Here is a 16799-nt window from a genome sequence, read left to right on the forward strand (position 1 = left end):
GTACAGCACTATAGAGAATATGTGGTTTAAAATCACACCTTTTCCCTCTACTGGCTGCTAAATGTGACCTGCAGCACAGTGCTCCTTTTGGTAGGACCCAGCCTGTCAGGCTCTCTGAAATGAATGAATTTCACTTCCTCCTCCTTTTCCTCCTCCTCTTCCCCACTTTGGGCCTGAAAAACAAGAAAGTCGCACTGTCTGACCATCCTTCTTAAATCTGCCCAAAGACCAGCTGATATTTCTTGGCAGGGCATTTCTAAATCAAGACATATTCCATTTAACTCAGGGTTTCTAAGCACACATAGCATTCAGTTAAGGAGTGGGCTGAGTCCTAACATATCTCTTTTCTTTGGTTTTTTGTTTGGTTTTTTAAAAACGCCACATCTGAGCTTTATTGCCCTGTCATCTGTGTCCAACAACTGGTCAATCGTCTTGGTAACAGCATAGGAAGGAGGTTATTATCTCAGGTCTCTGCAATTGTCACCATATAAGACCATGGAGTGGAGGATCAATAGATTCTGTTATCAGCACAGATATATGCAATTTTATGAGTTATGTGACTTTCCCATAGTGCAGCTCCAGCTGTGCCATGCATAGTCCTGGACTGTGAGGTTCCTTGGTGTCTTATCTGCTCCCTGGGTTCCTCAGAGCCTAGAGAGATGGTCCAGAATCCTGGTGTTGGGTCATGGAGTTTCCCACCAGTCTTTCTTTGTCCTCTGGCTACCTACACTATCCTTAGCTACAGGGGTAAGTAGGGAACGCCTTGTTGGGGAACGCCTTGTTGATGATGACTCAATTCAAACTGTACTGTCACTGCATTTACTGTTGGTGTTCACAATCTTGTGGCCACTTCAGAACACTTTTGCACTTCTTGATGACCAACAAGGTGCTTGTTTCCATGGTTTGGCTATTTCCTTGGGCACACCAAAGCTACCATTTAAAGTTGATGAGCTTATGCTAATAACTGTGCTGGTTGTATCTAACATCCTAACTCCTATAGCAATGGACTAGTCCATGGTCATTAAAAGCTTTCCAGTTCTTTTCTCTCAGATTCCTGTGCTGCCACAGAATTTCTTAACTTACTCAGTGCTTGTAATTGGCCATATGACAACTTGTCAATTGACTGCTCAAGCACTTTAAGATAGTAATCTCTGCACAGATTTAAATTATTTATGATGGCAAAGTAGCTGAAAATTAGTCCACCTTTACCATGCAAAAGAAAATGTGACTTAACACTTCACTAATTGCTGAGAAGGGTTGTCCTGTAAGTAGTCATTAAGGAAGCAATGTAATATAAGGCAGTCCTAGAATTTTTACGTGTTCACAGTCTGCTGGTGACTAATGGTGTTTGCCCAGTTCTACCCCTGGCTGTATTATTACTAATCTTTGGGAGTTCGGCAGTTGTCCCTTAGTGGAGGGAGCAAGAAGTGTAGGCCTAATGGATGCAAAGAGTTGAATTAATCTCATCTCAATTGAGAGATCTCAGGTGGTCAATTGTAGTCAGCTGGCATTCCGAGATGTGATTCCATTCATTCTGAAAGGAATGTGAAAAGAAGTGTTAGCAGGCAGTTGGAGGGCTGGTAGAGCTGTAGCTGTCTAACTCCAAGATGTCTGCAGTGAGGTGAGATGAATCCCACCCAAAGGAGCTTTCTGGGTGAATGCTAACAGGCTGTGTCAGGTCTTTGTATATTGTTTTGTTAATCTCCACAGTTTGCTACCTTCATTCCCCAGCACCTGTGAAGTTGTAAGCTGTGAATCCCAAATGGAAAAGTTTTTTTTTAATAAGCAACAGAAAAAATCATTTGCATTTTTCAGCACTTTTCATGTGTCTTAATCTCTATGTTTACTTATCATTAGCTGCCCTGGTCTGTGTCCTCAGTTTTGTTGATTGCATAAAGGGTATAAGGTAGCTAGACCAGCTGTTGCCATCTCATTCAGATGCCATGCTGGGAGACTCAGAGGACTGGAGTCTCAGCTAGGCTGTCTATGGAAGGTAGACAAATTTTGGGGTTGAACCTGGAATATTCAAAGGATGGTGCCGCAGCTCAGTTCAGGTATGATGTCGTGTTCTAAAGGTGGGGAACTAACGGACGAATATGCTGATCATCGTCTTCGACAGCAATCTCAATGGAGCTACACTGAATGGTGTTTTTCAGACCTGTAAGATGTTTCTTCTGAGCTGCTATAAACAGGTGGATTAAATAGGCTGAACTAGGTATAATATTTGATTTCTTTATATAGACATTTGGAGGAGGAGGGGTTGCATTGTAGCTTTCAAATTAACGCAATGTTATATTTTCATTATTACATATTATATTTTATTATTAAAAATGGTTTATTTTATTTAGTTATAATTTATTACTATATAATTATTTATTATAATACGTTATTATTATTTTTATTATTACAGTAGTGCATGGTGGGAAGACAAGAGGCAAGGGGCACGAATTGAAAACATCAAGGAGTCCAAATAGATTGAGACAGTAAAGTACTGGAACAGGTTTCTCAAAGAGGTTGTGCAGTCTCTGTCCTTGGAGATTTGCCTGGATAAAGTCCTGACCTCATCACTGACCCGTTCTGAGGAGGAGGTTAAACTAGAGACCTCCTTATTTCCCTTCTAACCTGAATTATTCTATGATAAAAAATGTACATGCACTAATATACAAAAGTTATTTTCATACAAGTTTTAAAGATCATTAACATAATGTCAGTTTGGTTTGGTTAAATCATCTGCCTTAAAATATAGAAAAGCTTTTGAGGAAAGTATAGAACAGTTCTACAGAAGCTTTAAATTGCTGTTAACTCAATCTTTCCGTATTTGGTTCTAGAAAGATTTGTCTTACTTGCTGGTAATCCAGATGTAGAAAGATGCAACACAGCCCAAGTCTACCATAGTAACTTCGGGTGGTGCAATTGGCATGTCTTTCCAAGGTTTATGTTGGTGGTTTTGGCTCCCAAAATAATTATTGGAGTTATAAGCAGCTATATCAGTCTAGAGTCCCTGACTTTGTTCCTCCAGGTATTGGATATCATCACTGAATAAGACACTGAAGTGTGCAAAAAATCAACTACACTGAAGACATTAATAACATTTCAGCTGTTTCAAAAGGACAAGGCTTTTCATTTACAGTCTTCAGACAACTATTATTCCAGTTACTTAAGAGATAATTTCTGTACATATTATGAAAGTCTTTTTAAACCAAAGGGATAGTTTTTGCAGACAAGAATTGCAATCACCCAAGCTAAAGAGAGGAAAAAAAAAAAAAAAAAGTAATAAGGTAATCCTGGCCACTCTGATCATTCTAATTACCTTGGCCATGCTGATCACAGTAAATGTCAACAAGTTCTCACCTCTTTCCATAATAGATCATGAAGCCAGGAAATCAAATAATTGAGAACAACTTTTATTCATTAACTGAGGATTGAATTGGGGTGATTGCAATAACAAGAAAATGAGAGAAAATATCTTTGACAATAACCTTGTTTCCCAGTCTGTCACAAAGAATATTTCTAAAGAGGAAAACACAGTTGGAAGAAAGCAGCCTTACTTTAGAAAGCCATCTAGCTACACGTTTTGGTATTTGACAAATAATTCCTAGGAAATACATTTGACACCTAAAAGAACAAATCCTAAATGCTTTTTTGGTTGTATTATTCTTCAATCATGCTGATTTTATTCAGCATTCTTTGGTCCTCAGTCAAAGGATAAGAAAACCTTTCTTTTTAAAGAAATATTAAATGTCAAACTATTTTGCAGGTATTTCAAGTCTTGAGAAAAAGACAAAATAGTATTTTGTTGCTTCTGTGACATAGAAGGCAGAAATGGCTTTATATTAACACATTTTACTTCTTTTCGTCAAATTGCTAAATCCAGCCCTGGTCATAGAAAAAACCAAATACATCTCAGATGTACTTTGTATGCTATTCTCCCTGAGACTACGAGTAACAGAAATTATTTTGGGGATATTTTTAAAGATGCCTGAATGAATCGGGAACACTTTTTCTGGATTACTTTATTTCTAATAATGATTAGATTTTATTCAGGACTGGGCTGAGTAGCTCAGAATTGCCCATGAATTAAAAGTGTATTTTAGCCTTCTACTCCGTGGCTTGCATCTTCTATCTAAGGACATTTTGCTACTGGCATGTGACACAGCAAGCACAAGACTTTATTTCCTTTCCTTAATGTTTGTTCACCTGTGGAGCAATTTATAAAACCACCAGGAAAGACTCCCCTGCCTGGTCCCCAGCTCCAGCCAAGGACCTGCAAGCTCTGTGCACCTTCATGCTTCCTTTTATTTCCCCATCTTTGGGACAGCAACACCTTGTCTTCCTAGATTTTGCTCTGCCTTCTAGTAGTCTTAAGGGAGAACAGTGTGACAATTAAAGTTTCTTTTCTGGGATTTGAAAGATTGTTTCATGGAAGAGAGGAGAGAAAACTGTGAAGATATCTTCAACAAAACCAGAATTTTAATGGTGAACTTCTGAGATCAGGTAGACTTTTATGGAAGTGTGGAGGGATGGGTATGTTTAGATGATTTGGCACACAGCAGAATAAAGTAATTATTGTATTCCCTCCGTGTATTGCACAGAAATTGTGTCATTTCATGCATCATTCACAGCTCTTATTACTGATACCACAACATCTAAATTACCCTGAGCATCAACAAAACAAATACCACTTTGGCTGGCTGAAGACTTGAGAACTTGCGAGTGGATGTTACAGTTTTCATTTTTGCTATGATACTATGCACAGCTTCCAGACTTGATCTTGAAAAATGTAAAATAATGAATATTCCTGCCTGAATAATCTATTTCTCTTCTGTAAATGTTGCTAGTTTGTGCTAGAAGCAAGGGTTACTTCTTATATTTTTAATTTTATGTGCTTATTTAGTGGAAGAAGCAGGCAGACTGCAAAAATGCAGATATTCGACTGCAGTTGCAACATTGCTGTTGTTCTCACAGCAATGGTTTCTTACAGTTCAGCAGGGTTAGGACAACTGAAATTTCGTTGTATCTGGAGGGAAGTGAAATGGCACATCATGGCAGGGGAAGATACAGGGAGTCAGCACAGAGATGGTAAAATTATTTTCAGTGAAACAAAGCCTCTTGATTCAGACTTTGTGTCTTCTTGGGATGCTGCATATAATGCCTGGAAAAGAAAGGTACAAGAACAGTTCATCTGGCAGTTGTCCTGCGATGACATCTTAAGCTTTCCAAGATCTGACTGCTAGTTATGGTGTGAACTTTGAAAGACACATTGAAGTGGTGGTGGCAGCTTCTGGATGGAAGGACCTGGCTGTGTGCCTCTAATACAGTCTTCCATACGTAGTCAACAGTGATCCATCCTAGGTAAAGTCCTCTATCAGATGGGTTCAGTTCACAGTGTGTGGGTGGGGTTGCACTGGCTCATTAGCTCCATGACTATACTGAGTCAACAGTGTCTTCCCAGAGGTCATAACCAAAGGAAATATTTTAGAGAAATCTCTTTATAGAGCTTCTGAGTGAGTTTAGCACAAGGATGCAAGTCTGGGTCATCTTACTCTATACCATTTTCAGTTTTTTCACTGTCAACATATGCGCACTTCATGGGCTTGTTTTGAAGTTTTTCAGTGTTAAGGTAGAAGGTTGGATTCAATATGCTGCTGTAGTATGGACTCCGATTGCATTTAGTTAAACGGATCCTGTTCAATACCTGACCAATATTCTTCATTAAATAATGCAAAGTATTTTTCTAGGATAATCTCACTTTTGTCGTTCTGACAAATGGGCATAAAATTAGTGCTTGATACTTATCAGATCAAGCATTTCTGACCACTGTATCAGTTAGTAGTGACTTTATGGGTCATGAGTTAATTCTTCTCATGCTTATACATAGCACATTCCTGTGCTGACACCACTAGGATGTGTTATCCGTGTGTTTACATCTGCACTAGTTAATTTAAGACCTGGTTCTTCTGTTGCTGACACAGCTTCCACATATTTGATGTTGCTGCAGTTTGGGTTTTACTGTCCTGTTTCCAAATAGGTTTTTTTCCAAACCTTAGGGTTTTTTCTGAACAATAACTCAAGAGCATTTAGGAAAACAGGTATCTTAAATAAGGTACTCTGAAGTTTACAGTGGTCTGCCCACATCACCAGGCATCTCACTGAAATAGCTATTGATCATGTATATTTTTTTTCCTTTTAGAAGCTGATGGCTCAGAAATTTATGTTATTAGCCACGCATGAGCAACCAGTTTTTTAATTTTCATAACTTACCTATTTTGGAGTTATTTGAATTTCTTTCAACTTGTTTCTATTATTTGGACAGAATTAGTGACAGGACAAGAAGAATGAAAAATGGCCGAGTTCTTACTACCTGGTACCAACAACTTCCGTAAGTTCACTTCTGAATCCTTGGCTGCCATCAAAAAGAGAATTGCTGCCAAGAGTTGTCGCCGAAGAAATACTATAGACCAGAAACCTGAGGAGAAACCACGTCCTCAACTTGACCTAAAAGCTTTCCAGAAGTTACCAGCTCTCTATGGAAACCCCCCTCCAGAGCTCATTGGGGAGCCACTGGAGGATCTTGACCCATACTACAAAGATCGTAAGGTTAGAGCCAACCGCGATGCTTTGATTTGTCTTATTGTGTTGCTAGGAGGAGTTTATGTGAATGATCTATTAAAACAGTTTTGCTTACATCCCTTTGGAAAACGATCATCCCTTTCTAGATTATAATAATGCGTGCAGTTGGCACAGCTGAATGACATGCTGTAATCTTCTTTAGAAAAGCTTAATTTTGAATCATAGGAATTAAATAGTATGAACTTGATTAACATTTGAATCAGAATGGAAGAGGAAAAAATAAAGTGGATAAAGGAAGAAAAAGGGGGGCTGAGTCAAATCTACAAGAAATTATAATAATTTTGTAAATTTTCTTAAATGCCGTGACTTGAAACTATGTTCCTCTCTATCTCAATGTTATGCTCCACTTACTTGTACAATAAATGATCATCTACGTATAAAAAGCATTTTAAAATATTTGCTGATGAATCCTTAAAACCTTTTTCAATCCTTAAAAATTTATTCAATCTCCATATTCTAGTCATGAAATACTGAAGAATTTAATTTTCAATACAGAAGAGAAACGGGAGATAATCCATTGGAAATTATGCTTATTGCTTGAGAAATGGTTAATTCTTTGAACTAATTTCTACGGTCTTAGATCTAGAAGATCACTATCAACAATAGCAAACAATGTTAAAGGCTGCAGTTCTTCCTTCACCTCTGTTTATTTTAACTCAATGAGAGGTTCTATTTGAGAGAATAGTCATAAGCAAGATTAGTTCTGCACACAACTCTATGCAAGCCCTAAGGTTTAAAAAAGAAGTTCATGCCAAGGATTTTTTTACAGCTTTACAGTTAATGGGTATTAAATCTTTCATCACCTTATGATGAAAGGATAGCAAAATATTACAAAGATTTTCCCCATTTTAACATACAGATTAAAGTTAAAATCAAGCTCTTGCTCATCACTGATGCAACAGGATACAGCACAACAATATGTTCTCTGTTCAAGTTCGTGAAAACTTTACTTTTTTTTTTTTTTTTTTAAGATCTTCATAGTGCTAAACAAGCAGAAAACAATCTTCAGATTTACTGCTACACGTGCCTTATGGATCCTCAGTCCTTTCCATCCAATTCGAAGAACAGCAATTAAAATTTTAGTACATTCATATCCTTTTGTTGGCTTCATTTGCTTTTCCTGAGTACAACCCCCTACATAATCCCATGCTTATGTATTTTAGAGCATTGAATTAATTCAGTCTTTTCCTCACTCCACATTATTTCTAATCCTGAACTACCTTAGAAATTATTATGGACTTGTTGCTTTTGTGCTGCTCAGAAATAAATAGTGAGTACTGGGAGTATTGAAGCCTGTTTTTTCTACAGATATGTGTTTTGAGAATGATCTCTGATGTTGATTTCCTGATGTCTCATAAACAAGTACTTCATGCTGAAGCCTTTCTCCGTGAGAAGATGAATAAGATCTCTATCCTCTCTCTCATCTTCCATTTAGCAAAACTGTAGGAATTAAATTCAACTCATGTGCCAAAGCTGATCAACCATTGGCCAGTTTCAGTAAAGAAAAAAAATGTAAATTCAGTTTCTTTAAGAAATCGGATTAAAACAATATATCTTGAGTATATGAAAGTGAAAATTTCCAGGAATGCTGTTGCAGGGAATGCCTTTGAAATGTAAAGGTAATATACATCCCACCTCATACATCAAATTTAGGGGGCAAGGAATCGTTAGTATATTGCTCCAGTTTGACACCAGGGAATGAGACCAGAGCTGTTGCCTGGGGCTGAATCAGGCCCAGTGCAATCTGTGGTATCCCTGTGTGGATTTTGGGTTTCCAGTCATCTCCATCTCTGTGGTGCTGAGTTAGATGCAATGGGTCCAAAGTTGACATTGTGTCATTGTACAGACATCCCTGGAGGAGTGATGCCTTTCATTTGAGACTTCACCTGGGCAGCAAGTTGCCCGGTGCCTGGATTTATGAGAGTTTGACAATACCTGGAGCTGAAGTCAGGAGATTTTTTGTGGGGATGGAGAGCCTTAAATTCAAAACCAGATACTATGACTGTGACTGATAGAATATTTAGTTGCATTTCTGAATCAATGTCATATTCTTTGCCTTCACTCCCATGACTTACACTCTTCACTTTGTTTATCATGTGCACTATTATAACTAATTGTGTATTCATGGCTCTGACTGAGTCCTCTAAGGCTTCTCCATCTCCTTCATGGAACAAGTATGTTGAGTAAGTATCTGGGGGTATGTATGCCTTTTAATTCTGTAGTTACATTGAATTACTGAGATTTATCTTGCCACCTTCGCTCAAGATAGTTGGTGGGGGATTTAGAAGGAAAGTTGCTTGTGTTAAGACACTTGTTTTTCTCTGAGGGAGTATTTTTCTCTTTAAACTCAATACCTGCAATATTTTTGTTGTTATTGGAGTGTTACAATATTTGTGGTGTTATTTGCGGAGAGAGTAAGTGTAGGCTAAGTTCCACTGTTGAACTAGCTTTGTGTCTGTCCTACTGCTCCAGTTTGTTATCCCATTTCCAGCAGTTACTCAGTAATTACTTGCTCTTTATCCAGACACTTTTCTCATTATCACTGATGCTGATGAAGCACATCAAGAACTGATTTCTTTCAAAATTCTTTTTAATAATGCTGAAATGCTGAGTTTTGCTCTAATGAAACAGTCTGTCAAAAGCTCTTGGCCTGCAGGATGCCATTAGAAAGGCAAAGCTCTTATCTTCAGTGCTGCCAGCACTTGCAATGTTAAGTCGCAATAAATCCTGTGCCTTTGTAGTAACGCTTGAGCTGGATAATCCCATGGTTTTACTTTTTTAACAGAATATTTCAGCTCTCATTTTTTCTATTTGGCATAAAAATGTTAGAATATGATAATTCCAACACCTGATGCAAAGGACAAGGTTCCAAAATACTTAGTTTTAAAAACAGGTCTAAAGTTGTTTCTGTCTCATGTTACATGACACTGAAACAGTTGGGAATGGCAAATCCTCAGCAAGCATGGTATTGATATACATATCTCTAGAAGATGCTGTGATACCTCACTACCTATGAGAGCATTAAAGGTTAGATAAAAGTTGCAGCTGCAGTTGGCATCAGGACTACTGTTGAAATGCATTTCAATAATAATTTCAGAATGCTTCTTTCCAAATGAAAAGGGAAGCACTACATCCAAATAATTTCTTAATGCATTTGCTGACTACCAAATGAATGCCTTTTGAAATCAGTAGGGAGATTGCTGCCTTGCTGAAATGAGAAATGCACTCAATAAGTACAGAACAGCTTTTAGTGATAATTTTCCATTAATAAGAATAATTGCCATCTTAAATTGAAAATCCTGTACTCTTATATTTATGCAAGTGTTTCAAACATTCTACATAGAAATGGATGCTGTGTGCCCAAAGTAAATAATACACAACATATCCTACATTCACTTAGCTACTTGAAACCAGAGGAAGACAACAAGTTTTGATCTTTATTTTAGCAAGTAGCTAGGAGTTTTATATTTCTTAAGCTATGGGCATTCACATGAAAGAGTTTGGAAAAAAATTGTGGAATGCCAAAAAAACCATGTCACAGGCATGCACACTAATAGCCATGTACAGATTGCCATCAGCTACTGTCTCAAAGTCCATATGAGTAAGATACTGAGAATACACTCAAACCAACAGCCACCTTTCCATCACTTCTGTGCAGCATTGGCTTGGTTTGTTGGTTTAGACAATAAATAGCCAGACAGTCTCTTCTGTTAATTGCTAATATCGCTGTTTTCCTTTGGCACTTTTTTCCTTTCCTTAGATTTACTTTCACTGGCATTTACACTTTTGAATCATTGATAAAAATATTGGCAAGAGGATTCTGTCTAAATGAATTCACTTTCCTTCGAGATCCCTGGAACTGGTTGGATTTCAGTGTTATCGTTATGGCGTAAGTGGGAATATATAAAATATGGATTATCTGTTTGAAGTGTCTTATTGCTGTGGTACAAAAGGCTGTTTGAAGTACAAAAACCAACCTGTGGATCCTAATTGCATCTGAAACTATCTAGGACATTGACTCTTCTCCTTGTTTTATTACTCACTGTATAACAAAAATGTATTAGTCTTTCAAGAAGGGAATAGAACTGTTAAGAGTAAGATATACCCTGTGGTGAGTGTACAGGAATGGATATATTTCAATCAATGAAATGTAATAGCTGGGCTGTGAAATACAGACATACTAATCCTGTGAATAGAAGTGTAAGTTAGAAAATAAAGTGATATGTATAGACACTAGGACGGTGGATTAAATTTGTGCTCTTTGCCTCCATAAACCATAGTTTGAGCTTCAGTTTGTGGTAATTAGAAAGCTTTTATACTGGTTAGGTGCACCTACAGATGGGAGATCAAACTAGTTCAGCCAGTGTTTCCACCTGAAATGAATAATTTTAAGTTATCTTTATTTGTATTTTAAATGCATGACACTTAAGATGCTGACAAAAGTAGCTGTGCACAAGCCAAAAGCTACCTCATAAGGAAACTAATAATCAAGACATGGGTTTCTATTTTATAAGTCTTCAGACAAATTCTTGATATGTAGTTTATTAATACTTAAAATATGCTCAGAAGGATTGACAGTTCAGAATGACCACTGTAAAGTAATTACCTTGTTTACTCTGTTCAACCACTTGACATATAATGTCCTGATTTTACAGGTATGTGGGAGCATTTAGTAACTTGGGGAGCGTGTCAGTCCTTCGGACTTTCAGGGTTCTGAGAGCTTTAAAAACCATTTCAGTAGTCCCAGGTAAGAAACCCTATTTGCTGAACATTTTCTGCTACTTACAACTTATTCTTTGCTCCAATAAAAATGTTGGGGTTTGCCTTTCCTTATTTTTTTTTTTTTTTTTAATTTTTTTTTTTTTCCTTTAAACAGACTTTACTGTTAACTATATTACATCATTCCTGGGAAAACAGTTTCCTTTTCACTTTTCCCTTAATTCTAAAGCCAGTAGATTCTTTCTCATGATGAAATACAAATTAAGAACCAGTGGGTTGGCTCTGTCTTCTCTTTCAGATCTTTTTGAATCTATTCATTCTTGTTTCCAGTGTTTCCAGTTTCTTCACGGATTACCAGTGTTGGAAATTTCTTTTTTGAAATTTCTTTTGAATTATGCATATTACTCTTTCTGGGTGAGAAAAACTGGACTGTTTCGGGTTCCTCATCCTTATCCAAATATTTTATAAGGATTAAAGGAACACCTGGAAATTTTAGGGTCAATCAAATGAGGAAAAAGAATGTTTTTCATATTAATCTCTGTCATCCAAACTATACTTGCATTGCAAATATATTTACCATGTATTCTCCAGTAATTTTGTTACTTTGGTTTCTATACACTGTTTTATCTCTAATCAAGCACAACGTATGAATCTCAGTTTTTCATGCCAGTTTTACTTTGTTTATTGTCTTCCTAGGACTCAAGATCATTGTAGGGGCACTTATCCAGTCTGTTAAGAAACTTGCCAATGTGATGATCCTGACTGTTTTCTGCCTGAGTGTCTTTGCTCTCATTGGTCTCCAGCTTTTTAAGGGCAATCTAAGACAAAAGTGTATCAGGAACTCTACAGAGTTCAGTAAAATACCTTATTTCGTTAACAAAACATGGGAATCCTACGAAATGTTTGCTAATGATACAGGTAACATTTCCTCCTTAATTCGTTTTTAGATGATAATATAGACATCTATGAATGCACCTATAACCACTGCTGTAAATTATATTGATGTTTTGGTGGCTGATATTTTGATAAGTAACCACCTGATAATGGCCTTCAGATTGCCAGAGCAGCTTGCAGGCATCCAGGAGTGCATCCCTTCCCTTCATTGTAAGAAATAGCACTCCCAAATTTTCCAGCAACGTCCAGCTCTGTTTCTCAGAATGATATGCCAATAACTGAAATACGTATTAGCTCATTCTCTGCTGTAATTCCCAAATGTTCACCTTCTGCTACATGCTGAAGAGTCCGTACATCTTCATTTTCCTGCCCAGTGAATTACTCCTCAGTTTGAAACAGAGGAATTTGTTTAGAAGTCAAAGTTACTTTCTTCTTTACATCCTATGAATCTTCTTTTTATGTCTTATATAAGATATATACAATATACATCTTCCATGTGTACAACTATGTCTGGTGATGGAAGCATAGAGCAGAGAACTGAAAATGCACCAAACCATTTTCAGAGGAACAACAACTATAAGATTCAATTCAGTAAGAAAAATCCTTGTGCTAAAGGAAAAGCCTCAATATACATGAAAAAATGCAAAGTAAACAATGTCTATGCTGGAAATAAGAATAAAGCTTCATCACTGAAGAAAATCTCTAACAGTGAGTTCGGACATAGCAGTAGTTATACAAGGAAAGAAGCATTCTCCCAGGGGAAATGCTGAAATACATAAAAAAACCACACAGGATTTCTGTTTGTATACACTCTGTGTGGTAGATTTGTTCAGACAGGTTTTCTTTAGTAACTGCATAGTCCAGAGGGAGAAAGTCCTTGTATGAAATATTTCTGAGGAAAAACTTTTTGCAAGAAACTCTTGCACCTACCAAAAAACGTACTGAAGAACAAAGTCATTTACATATACAGAATGTGTAAAAATCATAATTGAAAGTAAATTTCAAAAGAAACCAGGTGGTGACTAGAATACCACACAAGAGACCATGTATGTGACAAAATTTGGCTAAAAATATTAATTTTCTTTTCTGAAGAAAGAGGAAACAAAATACATCTTGAGTTCAGGGTAATTTGCAATGACGGTAGAAGGAATCGGAGCACCCAGACAGATTTAATGAAAACTAGGTGACTTTCCCACAGGATTTAGGACTTATAGCCTTATCAGACCAGTTTTGAATTAAATAATTTTTTTTGTATTTTTTTTTGTATGGACTGCTTTGATCCTGATTTTGTGGGAAGTTCCTATCTCCTACCTGGAGAACTAGACGTTATTATGATTCTTTGAAGCTCAATCACTGAATCTTCTTAAAAAACCTTTTTGTTGGTTGGCAGGAATAGAACTGAACAAAAATTGGGTGGAAAGTTGCTGAGATAATGACTCATTCCTTTATGGTGTATTTACACTGTATGGTACAGCTGATACTAAAGATTCCTGTTGGCTCTGAATCATGCCAACTTACCTGATGAGCACAGCTGAGGTTTGTGAAACACCAGGAAGACAGAAGACCTCCCTTACATCTTAATGGGGCTAAATAGCTAATAGCACTAAAGCTATTACTTTCAGTCTGCTACTAGCTCAGGCAGTAGAGTAACTAATGCTAAGAGAAGTAGAGGAAGAAGTCAAAAAGGCTACTAGAACATCTTAATGGAGAAATCTGTATTTCTCAGCTAAGCAGGGTTGGGACCTGATGTTTTGCTCAGCTGAGCAGCGCCATGACATGGTTGTGTATCCAAGTTCTTCCCTCTCAGAACAGAGCCTTGATTTTTTTGTTGCCCATTAGAAGTGGTCTATGCTATCTCAAATTATGTTTGTACACTGCCCTGGAAGAGGGCTAATTGCTACTGGCCAAAAAGAGTTTGTGCTATTACCAAACCCAGGACTGTGCTTGAGCCTGTGCCCTCCAATTCTTCATTTCCTTTACAGATGTCGCCAAAGTGATAGTATTTTTTTAAATTTTAGGGACTGTCGGCGCTCTGAAATTTGTGCATACACATAAATAAGGACATCTTGCAATCTGGTGCAGTTACTGTGAGTGTGGGAAAGCTGTCCGTGTGTGCATATATACTTACAGATCACTGATTACTCGTCACTACTCACATTAAAAGATAGAAGATTCAGGCTTGAAAGTGATTTCTTTTTAACTTTTTTTCCCCCTTTTTAATAGCATACTTTGCTAAGAAAGAGGGCACCTCAGATATTTTGCTATGTGGCCCTGGTGCTGGGTAAGTACACTTAGTATTTCTTGTTTGGAAGTTCTGTCTGCCTTAGTGCTTCTATATTTGCTCAGTCATATGAGACATAAGCAGAAATTTCAAGCTTTCCTTAAATGCCGAAACACGCACACAGACAACAAAATATAGTAAATAGATAACTTGTAAGGAATAAAACATGAGCCTGCAGCTGGCTTATTCAGGTCTAAATTCCTTTGAGCCTTTCCAGAAGCTGTCTTTCTGTCTTTCTCTTCTCCATGGATGTGCAAAAGAACTGAAAACATGAAAGATCTCAGATATAGCACAGGACAGACATGTTCCTCTCTGTGAAGGCTCATGAGTGTTAAACTGGAAAAACAAAACATGGACTTTGGAGGGCAGGTTTGGGCAAGGAGGGAGATATGGCTACTTTGCAGTGAAGGGCAGGGGATGAGGAAGTTGTCCTGGGTTGGTAGTCTGCTCCAGCCTCTCTTCCTTTGCTGCTGGGTTATGGGTGGTGTTTTTTCCATCCCGCTTTCCAGACAATACTACCTGGAGTAGACAATGGGTTTGCAATCTATGAAACACGGAGCTGAATAGTCATCAGAACTCTCACATAAGCTGAAGTTTTCCTTGAAATCTGCATGCTTAAAAGAGCTCCATTTTTTATTTTCACTTCTAGGATCTGTCCTCCAGACTATATATGCTTGAAAATTGGGCCAAATCCTGATTATGGTTTCACTAGTTTTGATTCATTTGGCTGGGCTTTTCTTTCCTTATTCCGCCTGATGACCCAGGACTACTGGGAGCGTCTGTACCAGCAGGTATCAGCTTTGTGCATAATTCAGAACTGGTCTTACAGGAAGAGAAAGAGCCAAAGCAGAAACTGTGTAGAGAGGACAAGAAACCTCAAACAAAAGCAACAGTTGCAAGTCATCGAGCCCACATCCTCCCTTCTCCTTTTCTGCAAGCTGTGCCTCCCAGCAGTATCACCCCAGACCTATCACCACGCTTGTTTAGGGACTTAAAAAATACTAAAAATGTCCTGTATTGTCCTTCAAACATATAGCAATACCTCCTCAGTCATCCTCATGGGGTATACGATCAGTTATTCATAGGTGATAGTATAGGAAGAAGGAGAAAGAGGGGGAAGAAGGGCCAAGGAAGGTATGTTTCCATTTAAGCTTCCTAAACCATTATGTCTACGAAGTTGAGTGCTTCTAAAGAATTTCAGGGACACATTGAAAGACTGCTTCGTGGGGTTTATGGTAATTTTTATCTCTGGGGTGTGTTGCTTACAGACCCTCAGAGCTGCTGGGAAGGTGTATATACTCTTCTTCATGCTGGTCATATTTCTGGGCTCATTTTATCTAGTCAATTTGATTCTGGCTGTAGTAACAATGGCATATGAAGAGCAGAACAAGGCCACCATTGCTGAAACAGAGGAAAAGGAAAGGAAATTTCTTGAAGCCATGGAATTATTACAGAAAGAGCAGGAGGTATGTAAATTATTCCCTTGCAAGCATTAGTTTCAGTGTCCTGGCATCAGTCACTTGTGTACAGCTGTGTAAAGTAGTCACTCATGGGAGCAGGAGCAAGTGATAACGTATTGAAAGTAGTGATTCCTAGAGCTACAGGAGTAATTCCATGTTCAGCTGTGTATTTTTCCTGTGAAATAATAACTTTTATTGTGGATAATGGGTATTAAAGGCTGCTGTAACTGTAAGAAAATAGTATTTTAAAATCTGGAAAGTATAAAATTCCACCAACTAGCAGCTTCCAAAAGAAAATGTAGTTGTATTTTTATTTTTATTCAATTTTATCATTGTGGGCTGCTGAGCAGAGAAATATACAGTAATTCTGTTGATTAACTGCATTAGCATCTGAGCCAAAACCTATTGTAGTTGAATGAAAGTGTCTTGGTAACTTAAATGGCTGAGAAGCTTCTGGAACAAAAAACTCCTGTGTTTTTACAACATTGTCCTAAGTTCAGTATGGGAAAGAAAGTCAGCCACAGTGTGAATACAGTCCCAAGGGTCCCCAATGAAAAGACAGAATTTTAATACTCTTTGAGCATTAATTTGGGGAAAAGGATATATTCTACAATATCATTTTCAAATGGAGTGTTTTTGTTGTAAGCAAATCTGTCATGTGGAAGAATAAGAGCTATAATGTGATTATTTTTTCCCCAGAAGGCTCAATACACGAGATCATGTAACATACTGCAAATAGCATATTGTTCAGTGCTTCATATGTTGGGGAAATCCTCTCCTCTTTCTTTTTATGGAGATTTTAAAAATGGAAGACT

General features: G+C 37.6%; 1 protein-coding gene across 1 annotated transcript in view; it reads left to right on the plus strand.

Annotated features, from left to right (window-relative positions):
* LOC115610276 (sodium channel protein type 5 subunit alpha-like) overlaps positions 1–16799 on the plus strand; it is a 51956-nt gene that overhangs the window by 11472 nt on the left and 23685 nt on the right. The window contains exons 2-10 of the mRNA XM_030491515.1: positions 6314–6597; positions 7602–7720; positions 8706–8813; positions 10391–10519; positions 11286–11377; positions 12046–12267; positions 14467–14524; positions 15174–15315; positions 15793–15990. Of these exons, the coding sequence (XP_030347375.1) occupies positions 6343–6597; positions 7602–7720; positions 8706–8813; positions 10391–10519; positions 11286–11377; positions 12046–12267; positions 14467–14524; positions 15174–15315; positions 15793–15990 (1323 nt within the window). The 5' untranslated portion in view covers positions 6314–6342. The remainder of the gene's footprint in view (positions 1–6313; positions 6598–7601; positions 7721–8705; positions 8814–10390; positions 10520–11285; positions 11378–12045; positions 12268–14466; positions 14525–15173; positions 15316–15792; positions 15991–16799) is intronic.

Source organism: Strigops habroptila, chromosome 1 (assembly GCF_004027225.2).
Source record: "Strigops habroptila isolate Jane chromosome 1, bStrHab1.2.pri, whole genome shotgun sequence".
Lineage (NCBI taxonomy): Eukaryota > Metazoa > Chordata > Aves > Psittaciformes > Psittacidae > Strigops > Strigops habroptila.